The following is a 15,344-nucleotide window of genomic DNA, read 5'->3' on the forward strand; positions in this document are numbered from 1 at the left end:
CTCCCGTAAACGTCGGAATGACGCTTCCTAATGCCAGCATGCTTGCTCCGAGCGACGGCTGTGGAGTGGGAGCTCCCTCAGATAAAGACATTTTTTTTTCAAGCCCTCCGGTGCCTCAAGCCTCTCAAATGGGGGTAAAAGTCCCACAATCAGTCCCGTGATTCCCTTTTGATTACAATTTTGAAGTCATGAATGTCACAGCATTCAGAGGACATTTGCTTTTGATACCCCACTTCTGACACCAGTGTGATGACCCCCATAATGCGCAGGTCCACACGGGACGGAGAGGCAAAGAGACACCGTATGGCTCAGTTTAAACAAACAGGTATATTCAATAATTACACACGATTAAGGTTATACATCAGAGGCTGGGGCGTCCGAGCTTACGTGCCGACGACTTCATGGGGGCGATGGAGTGGCTCCGGAGTTGGGCTCGAGCGGTTGCTGGCAGAAGCTGCACGCCGTCGCGCTTCGGCGCTGAAGGCCCTCTTGGCGAACGATGTCGTCCTCAGCTCAGACTGGACTGCACTCGTTTACATGCGCTTTTAAGCACTTGATTAACAAAGGACTAAGGGCGGTCATTTTCAGTGGCCCGCCCAAAGCATCAATTCTCCAATGAAAAATAACATGCGAGATGGGGACAACCCCTTGGGTTGGGCTTAGCCTCGAACCCAGATTCTTGTTAACAATACAAACTAAATAAACAACAAAAACGTCACCACTCTCTCTCAAGTGATAGTATCCACAGGCTCTCCCTTCGGAGCTAATCCTTGCCTCAGGCATGCATACCGCCACCCACCATCGGTCCGCGTCGTTCGTCAGCAACAGAGGAGGGGGCGAAAGCGCCCTCGATGCTGCCGCGCTACCGACGGCGGGACACAGCTAATAATCATGAAGGGGTTCGTCTGTCGCTCCGGGAAACCAGATTAAGGGTCGCCCCTGTTTTTCCACATTCTTGGCGAGTACTGCCTGTCTGTCTGACAGGTGTCCGTCACGGCCCTTCTGGGAATGCGCTTTTGTTCACGAGGCACCGCGGGAAGCTGTGGGTGCCTTCCCGGCGATAGCCCACGTCGTAAGGGGACGGAGGGGGGGCTAGGGCTTTCACTTGGGCGCACAAACATACCACCGCATCGTGGTCTCGCCCCCCCCCCTCACGTGTTGATTCCGAGGGAAAGAATGTTGTCTTCGCGGTAGCGCATAGCGTCGGCTGTGGTACGGCGCGCTCTGGCCCGCTGACAGCTCCCTTGTCCTGGAATGTGCCCGGGAGGGCCGCACCTGGAACGGCCACGCAAATTGGGGAGGATAAAGCCTGTTTCCCCGCGGCGGTGGCGGCGGGTCCGGTTGGGTCCGGTTTGGCTTAAACCACTTCGTTCTGGTTGTCACTCTCAACGAGCATGGCTGGGTAATTGATGATGCCTGTCATCTGGGTCTCCGTCTACGACGCGCCGTCGAACGTGGATCCTCGTAGCACACAAGGAATGTCACAATACTGTCAAGGTTATCCGCAATAGCTTGTTTGATGATGTTAATTGCCATGAATTCTATTAATAGATGTACACTTGGTCGTGTATTCCATGCAACACATTCAGGTAAAGTGGCCGGGATTTGGCTCCCTATGAAGGGGCAATCATATCTGGAGTTTTATAGGCGCCAGTTTTCTTCTACCGGACGCTTACTGGGCGTCTTCTGCCAGAGGCGGCTGGGATTGGATATTGTCACGTAGTGGTGACGGCAGTCGAAGCAGCGATGAAGACGGACGAAAGGGTCTTCTAAAAGAACTGTTTATTGGGCTGACTTGCGCACAAAATGGACTGAATCACTCGGCGGCGGCGAAGCGACAAGCGTGCGCGGCGGTCGTCGAACAGAATGCCGGCCGCTGTCGGCCGTGCTCAATTTAAATCTGATAGTGAACTTTCGAGATAAAGAGCGCAAAGTTACTACAACATTCCGGAACAACGTAGAATGAGCTCTGCCTGGCTGCGATCAATCGAGATAAATCTAGTCGCGTCTTGCGTAGCAAACAAAGCGATAAAGTGATGTGGCGGCAGATTTGAAAAACGAACACACTGCAAATATTCGCGGCATTACTCCCCTCTCAAAGAAGCATCGACCCGATGCATTAAAACAAATAATGCGACTAGTAAGGAAAAAAACGGATCTTGCGAAAATAGAGCATGGAAATGCAGCGGCCTTTAACGCGCATAATACGGCTTCAGACGGACTACATGGACAATTTCTGGTCGTACGCGGCGTCGCTGGGATGCAGTCATTGCGTCAGGGATGACTTCATAATCCAGTTCACCCAGCCGACGAAGAACCTTGTACGGGCCGAAATAGCGGCGCAAAAGCTTTTCACTCAATCCACGGCGGCGAATGGGCGTCCACACCCAGACTTGGTCTCCTGGCTTGTATTCCGTGTTGCGTCTTCGTAGGTTGTAGCGTCTGGCGTCGGACCGCTGCTGATCTTTGATCCGTAATCGGGCAAGCCTTCGAGCAGCTTCTGCGCGTTGAAGGTAGGCGGCAACGTCGACGTTCTCTTCTTCTGTAACGTTGGGCAGCATGGCGTCTAGCATGGTCGTGGCCTGCCTGCCATGGACGAGCCTAAAAGGCGTCATCTGGGTAGTCTCCTGCACTGCGGTGTTGTAGGCGAAGACGACGTAAGGCAGGATGACATCCCAGGTTTTGTGTTCAGCATCTACATACATAGCGAGCATATCGGCGATGGTTTTGTTCAGGTGCTCGGTCAGTTCGTTGGTCTGTGGATGGTACGCAGTTGTCCTCCGGTGGCTGATTGGCTGTAGCGCAGGATGGCTTGCGTTAGTTCCGCCGTGAATGCTGTTCCTCTGCCGTGATGAGCACATCGGGGGCGCCGTGTCGAAGAAGAATGCACTCCACGAAGAATTTGGCGACTTCTGCTGCTGTTCCGTTCGGTAGGGCTTTCGCCTCGGCGTAGCGGGTCAGGTAGCCGGTCGCTATGATGATCCACTTATTTGCAGATGTTGACGTTGGAAAAGGGCCAAGCAAGTCCATGCCAATCTGCTGAAAGGGCCTTGAGGGAGGTTCAATGGGGCTCAGAAATCCTGCTGGTCGTGTGGGAGGAGTCTTTCGTCGCTGACAATCTCGGCAGGTTTTCACATAGTGTGCGACATCGGCAGACAGTCGGGGCCAGTAATACTTGTCTTGAATGCGGCGGAGGGTGAGCGTAAACCCGAGATGTCGAGCTGTCGGCTCGTCGTGTGAAGCCTGTAGAACTTCTTCGCGGAGACAAGTAGGTACAACAAGGAGGTAGGCTGTTTTGTTCGCTGTAAAGTTCTTCTTCACAAGGACCTCATTCTGCACACAGAAGGAAGACAGTCCTCGCTTAAATGAAGCGGGGGATGAAGAAACCTTGCCTTCCAAGTACTCGATGAGGCCGTTTAGGTAGGGGTCCGAGCGTTGCTGCTGAGCAAAAGAGCTGGGACTGATGGGTCCCAGGAAGGCGTCCTCATCGTCGTCCGGCGGCGGTGCATCTATAGGGGCTCGTGAGAGGCAATCGGCGTCAGAGTGCTTGCGTCCGGACTTGTAAACGACGGTGACGTCAAACTCCTGGAGACGCAGACTCCATCGAGCGAGTCGGCCAGAGGGGTCCTTCAAATTGGCAAGCCAGCAGAGCGCGTGGTGGTCACTGACCACCTTGAACGGCCGTCCGTAGAGGTAGGGGCGGAATTTCGACGTAGCCCAGATGATGGCAAGGCACTCCTTCTCAGTTGTCGAATAGTTAGCCTCGGCCTTCGAAAGGGAACGGCTAGCGTATGCGATGACTTTCTCCAGTCTGTCGCTTTTTTGAACGAGGACGGCGCCTAGTCCCACGCTGCTTGCGTCGGTATGAACTTCAGTATCGGCGTTTTCAACAAAATGCGCGAGGATCGGTGGGGACTGTAAACGACGCTGAAGTTCCTTGAAGGCTTCTGCTTGCGGCGCTTCCCATTTAAACGGCATTTCTGCCTTCGTCAGTTGGGTCAGGGGCTCGGCGATGCGCGAAAAGTTTTTCACAAATCGTCGGTAGTATGCGCACAGCCCGAGAAATCTGCGCACTGCTTTCTTATCGGCCGGCGGTGGAAACTGTTCAATAGCAGCTGTTTTCTACGGGTCTGGACGTACTCCTCCCTTGCTAACGATGTGGCCTAGAAACAGCAGCTCTTCGTAGGCAAAGTGGCATTTCTCTGCTTTCAAGGTTAGCCCAGACGACTTGATTGCGTCTAGTACTGTTCGAAGTCTTTTGAGGTGCTCTTCAAAGTTCGAGGCGAAGACAACGACGTCATCTAAATATACCAGACAAATTTGCCGCTTCAGGCCTGCCAGCACTGTATCCATTACTCGCTGAAACGTCGCTGGTGCGGAACAGAGACCAAATGGCATGACCTTGAACTCAAACAGGCCATCCGGAGTTATGAATGCTGTCTTCTCGCGATCTCTTTCGTCGACCTCAATTTGCCAGTAGCCGCTCTTGAGGTCCATCGATGAGAAATATCTGGCGTTGCAAAGGCGGTCCAGTGTGTCGTCGATGCGCGGGAGGGGGTAGACGTCCTTCTTTGTTATGTTGTTCAAGCGGCGGTAATCCACGCAGAATCGAAGTGAGCCGTCTTTCTCACTAGAACAACCGGTGCTGCCCATGGGCTGTTTGAAGGCTGGATGACGTCGTCGCGAAGCATTTCTTCGACTTGGTCCCGGATGGCTTGTCGTTCTCGCGGTGACACACGGTAGGGGCTTTGACGGAGAGGTCGGACGTGTTGATCCGTTATAATGCGATGCTTGGCAATTGGCGTCTGTCGCACCTTCGGCGATGTCGAAAAACACTCACTGTAGCTTTGAAGCAGATTGCGGATCTGGTCTTGTCTGTTCCGGTGCAGGGCTGGGTTGATGTCGAAAGTGGGCGAGTTCTCTTGGTCAGGCGAATCTTCTGCGGAGGGGTCGATGAGGGCGAAGGAGTCTCGTACGTCAGATATTTCGTCGAAGAAAGCAATCGTCGTTCCTCTGTTAATGTGCCGGTATTCTTCGCTGAATTTAGTCAGCAGTACTTCGGCCTGGCCATTGCGCAAATGTGCGATGCCTCTTGCGATGCTGATTCCTCGGTCTAGGAGCAACTGCATGTTGCCCGCGATGATGGCTTCAGCGTTAATGGTTTTCGTGGCGCCTACGGTCAGGATAACGCTTGATCGGGGTGGAACGCTCACTTCTTCCTCTAGGACACTCAGGGCAAAGTGATTTTCCCGAGTTTTCATCGAAGCGATGGCTTCGTCCATCGAAAGCGTGATCAGCTTGGATCGCAGGTCGATGATCGCCTGATGCTCATTAAGGAAATCCATACCCAACATCACTTCGCGGGAGCATTGCGGTAGCACAACAAAGGTCGAAGGATAGGTATGTCCTTTGACAGTCACTCGCGCTGTGCATCGTCCTGATGGCGTAATGAGGTGGCCCCCTGCGGTGCGAATTTGTGGGCCGTCCCAAGCCGTTGTGACTTTTCTCAGCTGCGCAGCGAATGTTCCATTCATCACCGAGTAATCGGCTCCTGTGTCGACTAGAGCGGCAACTTACCGGCCATCGATAGTCACTTCTAAGTCAGAGGTCCTGGCTCTTGCATTGCACGTTGCTCTTGGCGTCGGGTCACGGCTTCGTCGCGTATGCGAGTCGCGGGTGGGGCGTGTGGTCGAAGCTCTTCTGGGTGGCGGCGTCGTTTTCAAGGCAGCCTGCGTCGTGGTCGGGGTTCTCATTGTGTGCGGCGTCGGTGCAGCGAGTGCCGGTTCTTCATGCGGCGTCGCGGGTGCAGCGTCTTCATGGGGCGTGGACGGTGGAGGATCTTCGGCGTTTCGCTCTTGAACAACCTCACCTCCAGAGGTTGCTGCCTTCAGTTTCCCCTACGGGGGCTGGGAGACCTTCCTCGTACCGCGGCTGCGTAGCTGCGGCGTGGCGACGCAAAGCGCGAGGTTGACGGCGATGGTGAGGGCGAAAAGCGGTTCGGCGTGTACTCTTCTCGACGCAGGTACTCGTCGATTTCCTGCGGACGTTGCCCGAAGCGTGGTCGTGGGGCGTTAATGGAAAATCCTCGAAGACCGATACGTCGGTACGGGTAGTGACGAAGAATATGGCCGGCCTCACCGCAATGGAAGCACAACGGCTGGTTGTCGGAAGTCCTCCAGGCGTCGCATTTCCTGGGGCTTGAGTGTCGCTCATAGGCTGGGCGGGCGGGGGCTGGGAGGCGGCGTTGTGGAACAAGTGGCTCATATCGGGGAGGACGGGGGGGTTGTCGTTGGGGCTGGGCAGTCCTTACTGCACGGCGTAGGTCATGGCCTGGGGTTCTGTGGCCGTCGGGGTGCCAAGTGCCTGCTGCACTTCTTCCCTTACCACGTCCATCAGAGTCGCTGCTTGTGGCTGTGGGGAGGATGGCAGTAATCGGCGTAGCTCCTCTCGGACGATTTCGCGGATAACTTCCCGCAAGCTGTCGCTGGTGGTGGCCGGCGTGTCCGAACGGATTGCACAGGCAGAGGAAGGACGATTGTACTGCCGAGCTCGGACGTCGAGGGTCTTCCCAATCGTGCAGGCTTCTTGCATGAATTCCTCGACTGTTTTTGGCGGCTGGCGGACGAGACTTGAAAAGAGTTGTTCTTTTACGCCGCGCATTAAAAACTGAACTTTCTTTTCCTCGGTCATCCCGGGGTCGGCGCGGCGAAATAGGCGCTTCATCTCCTCGACGTAACCGCGGACGGGCTCATTCGGAAGCTGGATCCTGGACTCGAGGAGTCGTTCGGCTCTTTCTTTCCTCACGACACTGGTGAATATCTTCAATAGTTCTCTCTTGAATCGCTGCCATGTCGTAAGGTACGACTCGTAGTTTTCGTACCACGTGCGTGCGGAGCCATCCAATGAGAAGAACACGTGTCCAATTTTTGCCGCATCATCCCACTTGTTGAATGACTCCACGCGCTCAAATTGATCCAACCATTCTTCAGGGTCTTCGCCTAGGGATTCATTGAAAGTTGGCGGCACCCGCGGCTGCTGCAGTATGATCGGTGTCGACATCTTCGGCGAGATTGCGGTGCTCGTAGCCGCGTCTTTGCGCTGTCTTGTGCGGTCCGGCAGTTTCCCGAACTCAGGCTCCTCTCCCTGGAGACGTCGGCTGGCTCGCTGAGCTGCTGGCTCGTCCTCGGGTGCGAAGCGCTCAGGGCTGGCTTCACGACTTGAAGGGAGCGTCCGGAACATGGGCACCTCCACCAGATGTCACGTAGTGGTGACGGCAGTCGAAGCAGCGATGAAGACGGACGAAAGGGTCTTCTAAAAGAACTGTTTATTGGGCTGACTTGCACCCAAAATGGACTGAATCACTCGGCGGCGGCGAAGCGACAAGCGTGCTCGGCGGTCGTCGAACAGAATGCCGGCCGCTGTCGGCCGTACTCAATTTAAAGCTGATAGCGAACTTTCGAGATAAAGAGCGCAAAGTTACTACAACATTCCGGAACAACGTAGAATCAGCTCTGCCTGGCTGCGATCAATCGAGATAAATCTAGTCGCGTCTTGCGTAGCAAACAAAGCGATAAAGTGATGTGGCGGCAGATTTGAAAAAACGAACACACTGCAAATATTCGCGGCAATATTCTTACGTAATAAGAAACGGCTGTACATACCTTAGGTAACATCAACCAACTTCCTTACATGGTCGTTGATCCCACAGACATATCTTCGCCATGCGCTGAAAACGATACCGTGTCCCCCTCGAAGCGTCGATCGGCAGCCTTCTGGTGGTTCAGCTGGTCTCATTTACCAAAGAAAAGTATAGCATGCGGGGCATCCCAGAGAAAAGTTTCATGCGGTGATTTTTGCCTGATGGCTGCTGCTTAGCTTTCAACGGTGGCGCAATTACGGACGTTCTTGGCATAGGGCTTTTCATTTTTTTTTACAGACTCGCTCGAAGACTTTCAGTCTGTTGGAGTTATCTGTTGCTATAAGCTTTCCACAAAACGCGCATAAAAACCTTGCGAACAATGTGGCGAAGTTTATAGACCACCCGATTCTTGAGGCACTATGTTTCGTAAGAAGTTCGTGGTGTCCCATCAACCAACCCCCGCACACCCTTTGTTAGACTATTATCTCGATGCAGTATAGAAATTGGAGAGAGGACCGAGCGTGGGAGTCTGGGCTCTGGCCTCTCCAGTTGTAAAGAGTCTCTGGAAAGCGTCCTCAAGAATGGAGCAGTATGCCTGCGATATTCAATGACGGCGCTTCACGAACATCCTCCAGCAAGAGTTTTTTTTAAATGCGTTTAGTAGAACCTGAGTTACCTGTAGTCAAAATTTGAATTGCAGCGTTTTTGCACCTTTCCCTTTCCCCTCGTCACTTTTTGCGGCTGAAAGGCCGGCGCCTCTTTGTCAGCCCCACCGCCGACGCGCGCGGGAATTCCTCGGGGGGCGGAGCTTCCTGACCAGCTTGAGCGACACAGTCGATTGACCGCGGTCACGGTAGCTGAATGACGTCTGAAAGAATCTAGCCAATAGCCATCTTTTAACATTCATATGCGGGAGCATGAAATGAAGGAGGGCACGAGAATGAAAAAGTCGCCAGAAAGAGCTCGCCAATCTTCGCGTGTGGTTGTGGGTTCCTGCTGCATGTAGAAGCGTAATATTTTGCATAGGTGTTCATTACAACACAGCGTAGCGATTGAGCGAGTTTGTGTACTCTCCTCGAAAGGTGTTCCGAGCCCCTTTAAGCGCACGTGCCTTCTTATAAGCCCAGTGTTGTACGTGACGTCGACCCTGCAGGTTCTTGTGACAGTGGGTACAGAAGACATGTGACCTGCATTTGTTGAAGCGAGAGACTTTGTAGCTGATGCATTGACCTTGTAGATTTTGAGGAAAAATGTTTACAATATTTCCATTTGTTGCATGCTGTTAGGCGCGTAAAGTTGGATGCAGGGCATTTCTTGCCGTGGAACCGTGTCAATCACACGATGCGACGCATATGTGCCATTGCAGAGACACTCACCAAAAATTTTGCTGGAGGAAGACATAGCTACATTGATCTTGTTCTTTGGACTATTGCGAACCGGTCTAACAGTGCCGCTTTTGACGCGCTTACGCTGAGTGCGCACCACAATCCATTGAACAACATGGAGGCGCCCATGAATGGTGCATTGGATATGGCTACATTGTAGCTTAATGATGCTCAAATATGGGCAGAAATTTGGCGGCTAACGAAAAGGCTTGAAATTAAGTTGAGTACAGCACAGCGAGCCATGCAAAATAAAATGACAGGTGTAACGTTAAGAGACAGGAAGAAAGCAGAGAGGGTGAGGTAACAAACGAGAGTTAATGACACAAGTCAAAATCACAAAGAAGAAATGGGCATATATATGCAGGGCATGTAATGTGAATGCAAGACAACTGATGGTCGTTAAATGTAATGGAATCGATTTCAAGAGAAGGCAAGCGTAGCAGGGTGGGGCAAAAAGTCATCGGTGGGATGAGATTACGAGGTCTGCGGAGATTAGAGGGTCACAACTGACACAGAACAGGGTTAATTTGAGGGATATTGTAGATGCCTCCGTCCGTCACTGGACGTAGTCAAACCGATGATTGTGATGTTGACGATCAAGCTGATGACGTCCCTTCAAGCCCTGCCTCTCGAGAAGCGGCACATGCGTGCGCTGACACTTTTTCCTCTGCCGTCGCGACAGCGCTGTCCTCCAGCGCGATTGTACCCTGGCGGCACCGGCCAGGTGGCGCTGTGGGTGCTGTTTAACAGCGCCATGGGCTATGCCGCCTACCTGGTGTTCCGCGACGGCCGGGGCCTGCACGGGCCCGCTAGACCGGCCCTGGCCGTGTTCTCCGCGGGGCTCTGCTACAACTGGGCCTGGCCGCCCGTCTTCTACTCCAGGGAGAAGCTGGCGCTGGTCAGTGCCTGCCGCCTAGCACGCTCAATGGGAGACTTTGATCAATTAACGTGCTTATTCTCCACGTGGCGCAGTTTGCATGCCCGTAAACTGAAGCAGGATACCTCTCTGCGAAAGCTTCCGTTGGATCCGGCTCTGGAACTTATATTCGTAGACATGGTATATTTCTTGCAGGCGTCAAAAGCATGCAATTATGCAATGCGGCTTATAACATGCACAATGTCAGAAGTAACAAACTCGAGACAGAGGCCGGCAGCTCTGCACCATGCTTGTATTACTCCGACATGGCGGTACAGTGAAGAACTTAACACAAGCTCACATCCTCAGACACCGCATGTTTTCTTGCAAGCAGGCAGGTCGACGGCGGTTCTATTTATTTCTTTAGACTGTGCCCGAACGTTTCGTTAGAGACCCCACCCCTCAAACAGGTGCACCGCAAAGCGCACTGTTCACTTGTGGCGGTGGTCCCAAAGCGGTCCTGGATCAGTTCTTTGTATGTCGCGAGAAACGTCCTGAGCATGGTGATCCTGAAGGCTGCATGACGCTTTACTAGCTTTGTCGTCCGGGAAGAACATTGAATCCCGAGCGCTGTATGGAAGTCAGTAGAATTTATGGGTCAATATACTTCGTTCCTGCCATTTCCATCGACTCCAGTTCTTTCCTCTTTTTCCCTCGCATGCCACCTCTGTGAACTTTGCTTTCGTACCAACCGCTTGCAAGACGCTTAGCACCTTTGCTCACTGTAACCACCGTTGCTGCCACTGCTGTGTTCAGTGGCAGCCATACCGACAGCCTCTTACTTTACATGCGCACCTCTCCGAAAACCAACTGGAGTATAACGTCACGATGACGCGATTGGAGGAGCTCAAAGAAAGAAACGAATCCTAACCTTTGGCCTTTGTTGGTGATGGTGATGAAGGATTTTTATGGCCCTAAGGCAGCTTCGGCCACAGAACGCCATGGCAAAATATATTTTCGTCTACTCATAATGGAGCCAAGCATTCACTTCCCAAGCATTTCACTACGAAGAAGCCGAGAACCAGGCGAGTGGAAAGTTGGTGCCCATTGTATCACCGTTGGGTACCCGGCAGCACTGAGCATCGAACCCCGCACCACCCGCATGCGAGGCGGATGCCCCAACCTCTAGGCCACCGCTACGGTTGGCCTTTCTTTCTGAGCGCTATTTGATGAGTAGCTTGGTTTATGGTTTATGGGGTCTAAGTCCCAAAGCGACTGAGGCTATGAGATGCCGTAGTGGAGAGATTTTTTAACCGTGCACTGACATCGCACAGTACATGGGCCTCTAGAATTTCGCCTGCATCGAAATGCGACCGCCGCGATCGGGATCGAACCCGCGAATTTCGGGTCCACAGCCGAGCGCCATAACCACTGATCCACCGATCCACCGCCGCGGGGGACGTGATGAGTAGTATCGTGCAACTTGGCGGAAACGTTAAAGCAATACAGTGTACCTGTTCGATGCAAGCACTGAAGTAACTGTCACAGTTAAGTCGGGCAAGTTCATTTTCATTAAGACAGATGGCGAGTGCAAATGAACAGGCATAAAGCAAGACTTGAGTACTGAAAATGTCAATCTTCAACTTAACACTAAGTTATAATTTTGCATTCTCTGTTCTCTCTCGTCGCTCTTGTTGCCTTGTCTATCCGTATGCGCTAGTGTTACTTCTCTTCTGATGCGGTCACTAGCTTAAGCCAAGATGCGGGGGGGGGGGGGGGGGGGGGGTTCTTTGACACTGCAATTGACGGCGGCGTCTGCGGGTCGCAGGCCATGGTAGACGTGTCGCTGCTGTGCGGCGCCGTGGCGCTTTTGGGCCGCCTGTACTTCCCCATCAACCAGAAGGCGGCCAAGATAATGCTGCCCTGCTTCGCCTGGGCGCTCTGCGTGGCCACGTTCAACTTCCGCGTCTGGCGCTGGAGCAAGCGGAGGAGCAGTGCCTAATGGATGACGACGCTGAAGACACCACCGCCACCAACATTCCGCCGTCCACGCACTGAGCTCGTTGACATCTCCCGTCCTGGTTGCGGGCTGCGCTTGTGCTCTGTGCGCGCGGCAAAGCCGTCTTGCTCTGGACTCCATCAGCCAGTTGCAGAAGTGGCGGTGAGCTGCGCGAACAGAACACTCGCCAGACTTTGCGCAGCATTAGCCACCCTGTGTGTGTGTGTGTCCGTTAGATAAGCGTTTCAATAACAGCCGCTTTGAGCATGGAGAGGACGTAATGTGATAATAAAGCAACTCTTGTCTTTCAACTGAGAACTGTGCTGTCTGCTCAGTTCTTCGGATTCTCAGTAAACGAATTTCATCTTCGAGGACATCATTCACCCTTGTATATGTGAAGGTGTTCATCCGTTATTCAGTTGAGTTAGTATCTGTACTCGTGAGGAAGGCTCTCACACAAGCCCATGTATGCAGAGCTAGCTGCATACGTGTGTAAGGGACTCCGGCCGTTTCACAACGTTCAGCCCAGTCGAAAAACAGAAAATATTTCTGTATTCACAACTCATTTTTGTAGTCGTTTTGGCTTTGAACTTGTAGAAAGAACAAATTTTTGCAGTAATAACAGAATTGCCTGTAGTATTGCGGCGTCCCTTGTAATTACAAAACTACAGTCGATAAAGATGCTACCGTGCTACAGAAAAATCTGTCGTTGCGCCAAAACCGTTTGCCATATTCTGGGCACGATTCTCTCGTTTTTTTCTTTTTCGATAAGGAGCGTCCGCATCCTCTTCGTGTATGCATGGTCTTTACAGCATCTTTTACACGGGTGCAGAGCAGTGATGGAGTGACGTATGCACAGATGTCGCTGCGCCCATGTGCGAGCTGGCAGAGAAAAAAAAAAACGAGCAGAAGACCGGGCAGAGGGAAGTACAATATAAAGCTACAATGAAAAGCAAAAAAATACCAGGGCCCTTAAATCTGCTTACGTGGAGGAATGCGAAAGTATGGAACTTTCTAGAACGCAGGGTTTTTCCCACGACGACAGTACATCCACGACCTATTTGTTCATTTTTATTCTTATTTGTTATTTGTTATTTTTATCAAATTTATTTTAAATTTTTCTTGTTTTAATTTGGTTTTACTTATTTTATTTTACTTTTCAAGTCCAGATGCTATTTCGACGTACGTGGCTATTGTCTAGTCGAATTCTAATTATTTAATTACAATTAATCAACAAAATGCTTCCCACAGCAAGATCTCATCACGCACTAACACAATCAAACATCTGCACATTTATCTTCACAGAACGACATAATTATGCGGAGAAAGTTTTGCTGACACGAAACACGGGACAGAAACCCGGGCTATTGTGACGCCGAAGTGTAATTTTCGCGTTTAATTAACTAATCGCAGTTTATGAAACAAATTTTTTCCACGGCATCTGATCACACACTATCTAACATAATCAACCTTTTGCACATATATCTTTTGCAGAACGACACAATCGGGCGTAGAAGCTATGTCGACGTCCGTGGCTACTGTAACGTCGAAGTGTTTTCGCGTTTAAGCAATTAAATAATTACACACATTCCCACTGCAAAATCTCATCACACACTAACACAACCAAACTTTTGCACATTTATCTTCACAGAACGACGTAATCATGCGCAGAAAGTTTTGCTGACACGAAACTCAGGACATAGCAAATCTAATGGTTCGCATTAAAAAAATATATTAAGTTAGCCAAACAGCGGGCGCGTAATTGCAGTCGAAACCGTCCGGTTGAAAGACGTTGGATACAGTGTCGTTAAGGCCAGCCAATCTATGCCAGTGCCAAAGGCGATGCTGCATTTTCATCAAGTTTTAGACTAAACCTTCACTTCACAAACAAAGCTGCAGACCTGGGCCATCGCTGAAGCCTTGACCTTGGATAAATAGATAGAGAGATAAAATAAACATTGCCACGACTGGGAAATGAATGCGTGGTGGCGCGATCTGATCACCTTTGCTGGCCCGTGCACGACATCACCATCATCATCATCATTATCATCAGCCTGACTACACCCACTGCAGGGCAAAGGCCTCTCCCATGTCTCTCCAATTAACCTTGTCTTTTGGCAGTTGTGCCCACACTATGCCTGCAAACTTCCTAATCTCATCCGCCCACCTAACCTTCTGCCACCCCATGCTACGCTTACTTTCTCTTGGAATCCACTCCGTTACCCTTAAGGACCAGCGATTATCTTTCATATTAGATGCCCTTCCCAAACCCATTTCGTCCTCTTTATTTTGACTAGGATACCATTAACCTGCGCTTGTTCCCTCACCCACTCTGCCCGCTTCCGGTCTCTTGACGTTACACCTATCATTTTTCTTTCCATGGCTCGCTGCGTTGTCCTTAACTTAAGCACGACAGCACTATGCTATCGCCGCGGCCGATGACGCCTCGTACACTCACGCGCTGTGCATTGAACATCGTCGTCTGTATCAACTTCCATCCGCGGCGCGAACAAACCAGATCAGCTTAAACTCGGTCATAACTTAACCTGAGTCTGATGTGGTCGCCAGACGTGCCAACGACCCGGCAAAGCAAGACCATGAGCCAGTCAGGCTAAACACATGCTTTCGCACGTCTACTCTGTTTAACTACGTTTAAATCCTACCATTTTTGGTTTTCTTTCCCTTTAGAGGCCGGTAACTTAGGGCGTATCGCTGATATACCAGCACAACCTCAGTTATAGGGCGCGGTAGATTATAATGTTTAAACGAACACAAGCGATTATGTTCAACGTCTTCCGTTGTGCTCCCTTTATTTTTTCACGGAAACTAAGCATTTTGACAGAGTGGCCTGACTAGTTAGTCTTGATAAGTTACTGTAAACTGCGAGGCACTTTCTATACAATCAAAGCTTCTGCTGCTAAAACTCTCGACTTTTCGGAGCCGGCTAGGCTTCTCCTTCAGGAATGCCATGGGGCCGCTTGGCTTGTGGGAGGAAAGAAGGCCTTCTTTCGTCATCTTGAAAACTAATGGCTACAGCGGTGCTCCTGTAAGAGATAGGAATACACGAACTTTGATGCTTTTGTCGCAGACGACGCTGATGACTCCATCCACCCGCGTGTGGAAGAGTGCGTGACCTTTATTGTGCTTACAAAGTGAACAACAATTCCCCTGTAAGCTCCTCAGCGTGAAGGCGAAAGTCTTTCATTTCTGTTGATAACCATAGCAACTTGAAACAAGGGTGATGGGTGTTCCTACCATACCGGTGATCCTGTCTCCTCTTCCCTTCTGTCAATGAGTGTGAAGAAGTGCCACATCTATGTCGTCTATTTGCCAAGCAACGAACCTATAGGATGAAAGGCGACTGACCGGGCCAACGGCACTGACATCTTCTCTTCCTATTTTTTCCCCTTATCGAGCGCTGGACCACCTGGGCGAGCGCCGCCGGCCCAAAGTATGACTCACAGC

General features: G+C 51.4%; 1 protein-coding gene across 1 annotated transcript in view; it reads left to right on the forward strand.

Annotated features, from left to right (window-relative positions):
- LOC144104520 (translocator protein-like) overlaps positions 1-12,191 on the forward strand; it is a 30,715-nt gene extending 18,524 nt beyond the window's left edge. Inside the window, exons 3-4 of the mRNA XM_077637596.1 lie at positions 9,707-9,922; positions 11,709-12,191. Of these exons, the coding sequence (XP_077493722.1) occupies positions 9,707-9,922; positions 11,709-11,882 (390 nt within the window). The 3' untranslated portion in view covers positions 11,883-12,191. The remainder of the gene's footprint in view (positions 1-9,706; positions 9,923-11,708) is intronic.
- Positions 12,192-15,344: the final 3,153 nt, after the last annotated feature.

The sequence above is a fragment of the Amblyomma americanum genome, chromosome 9 (genome assembly GCF_052857255.1).
Source record: "Amblyomma americanum isolate KBUSLIRL-KWMA chromosome 9, ASM5285725v1, whole genome shotgun sequence".
In the NCBI taxonomy this organism is placed as follows: domain Eukaryota; kingdom Metazoa; phylum Arthropoda; class Arachnida; order Ixodida; family Ixodidae; genus Amblyomma; species Amblyomma americanum.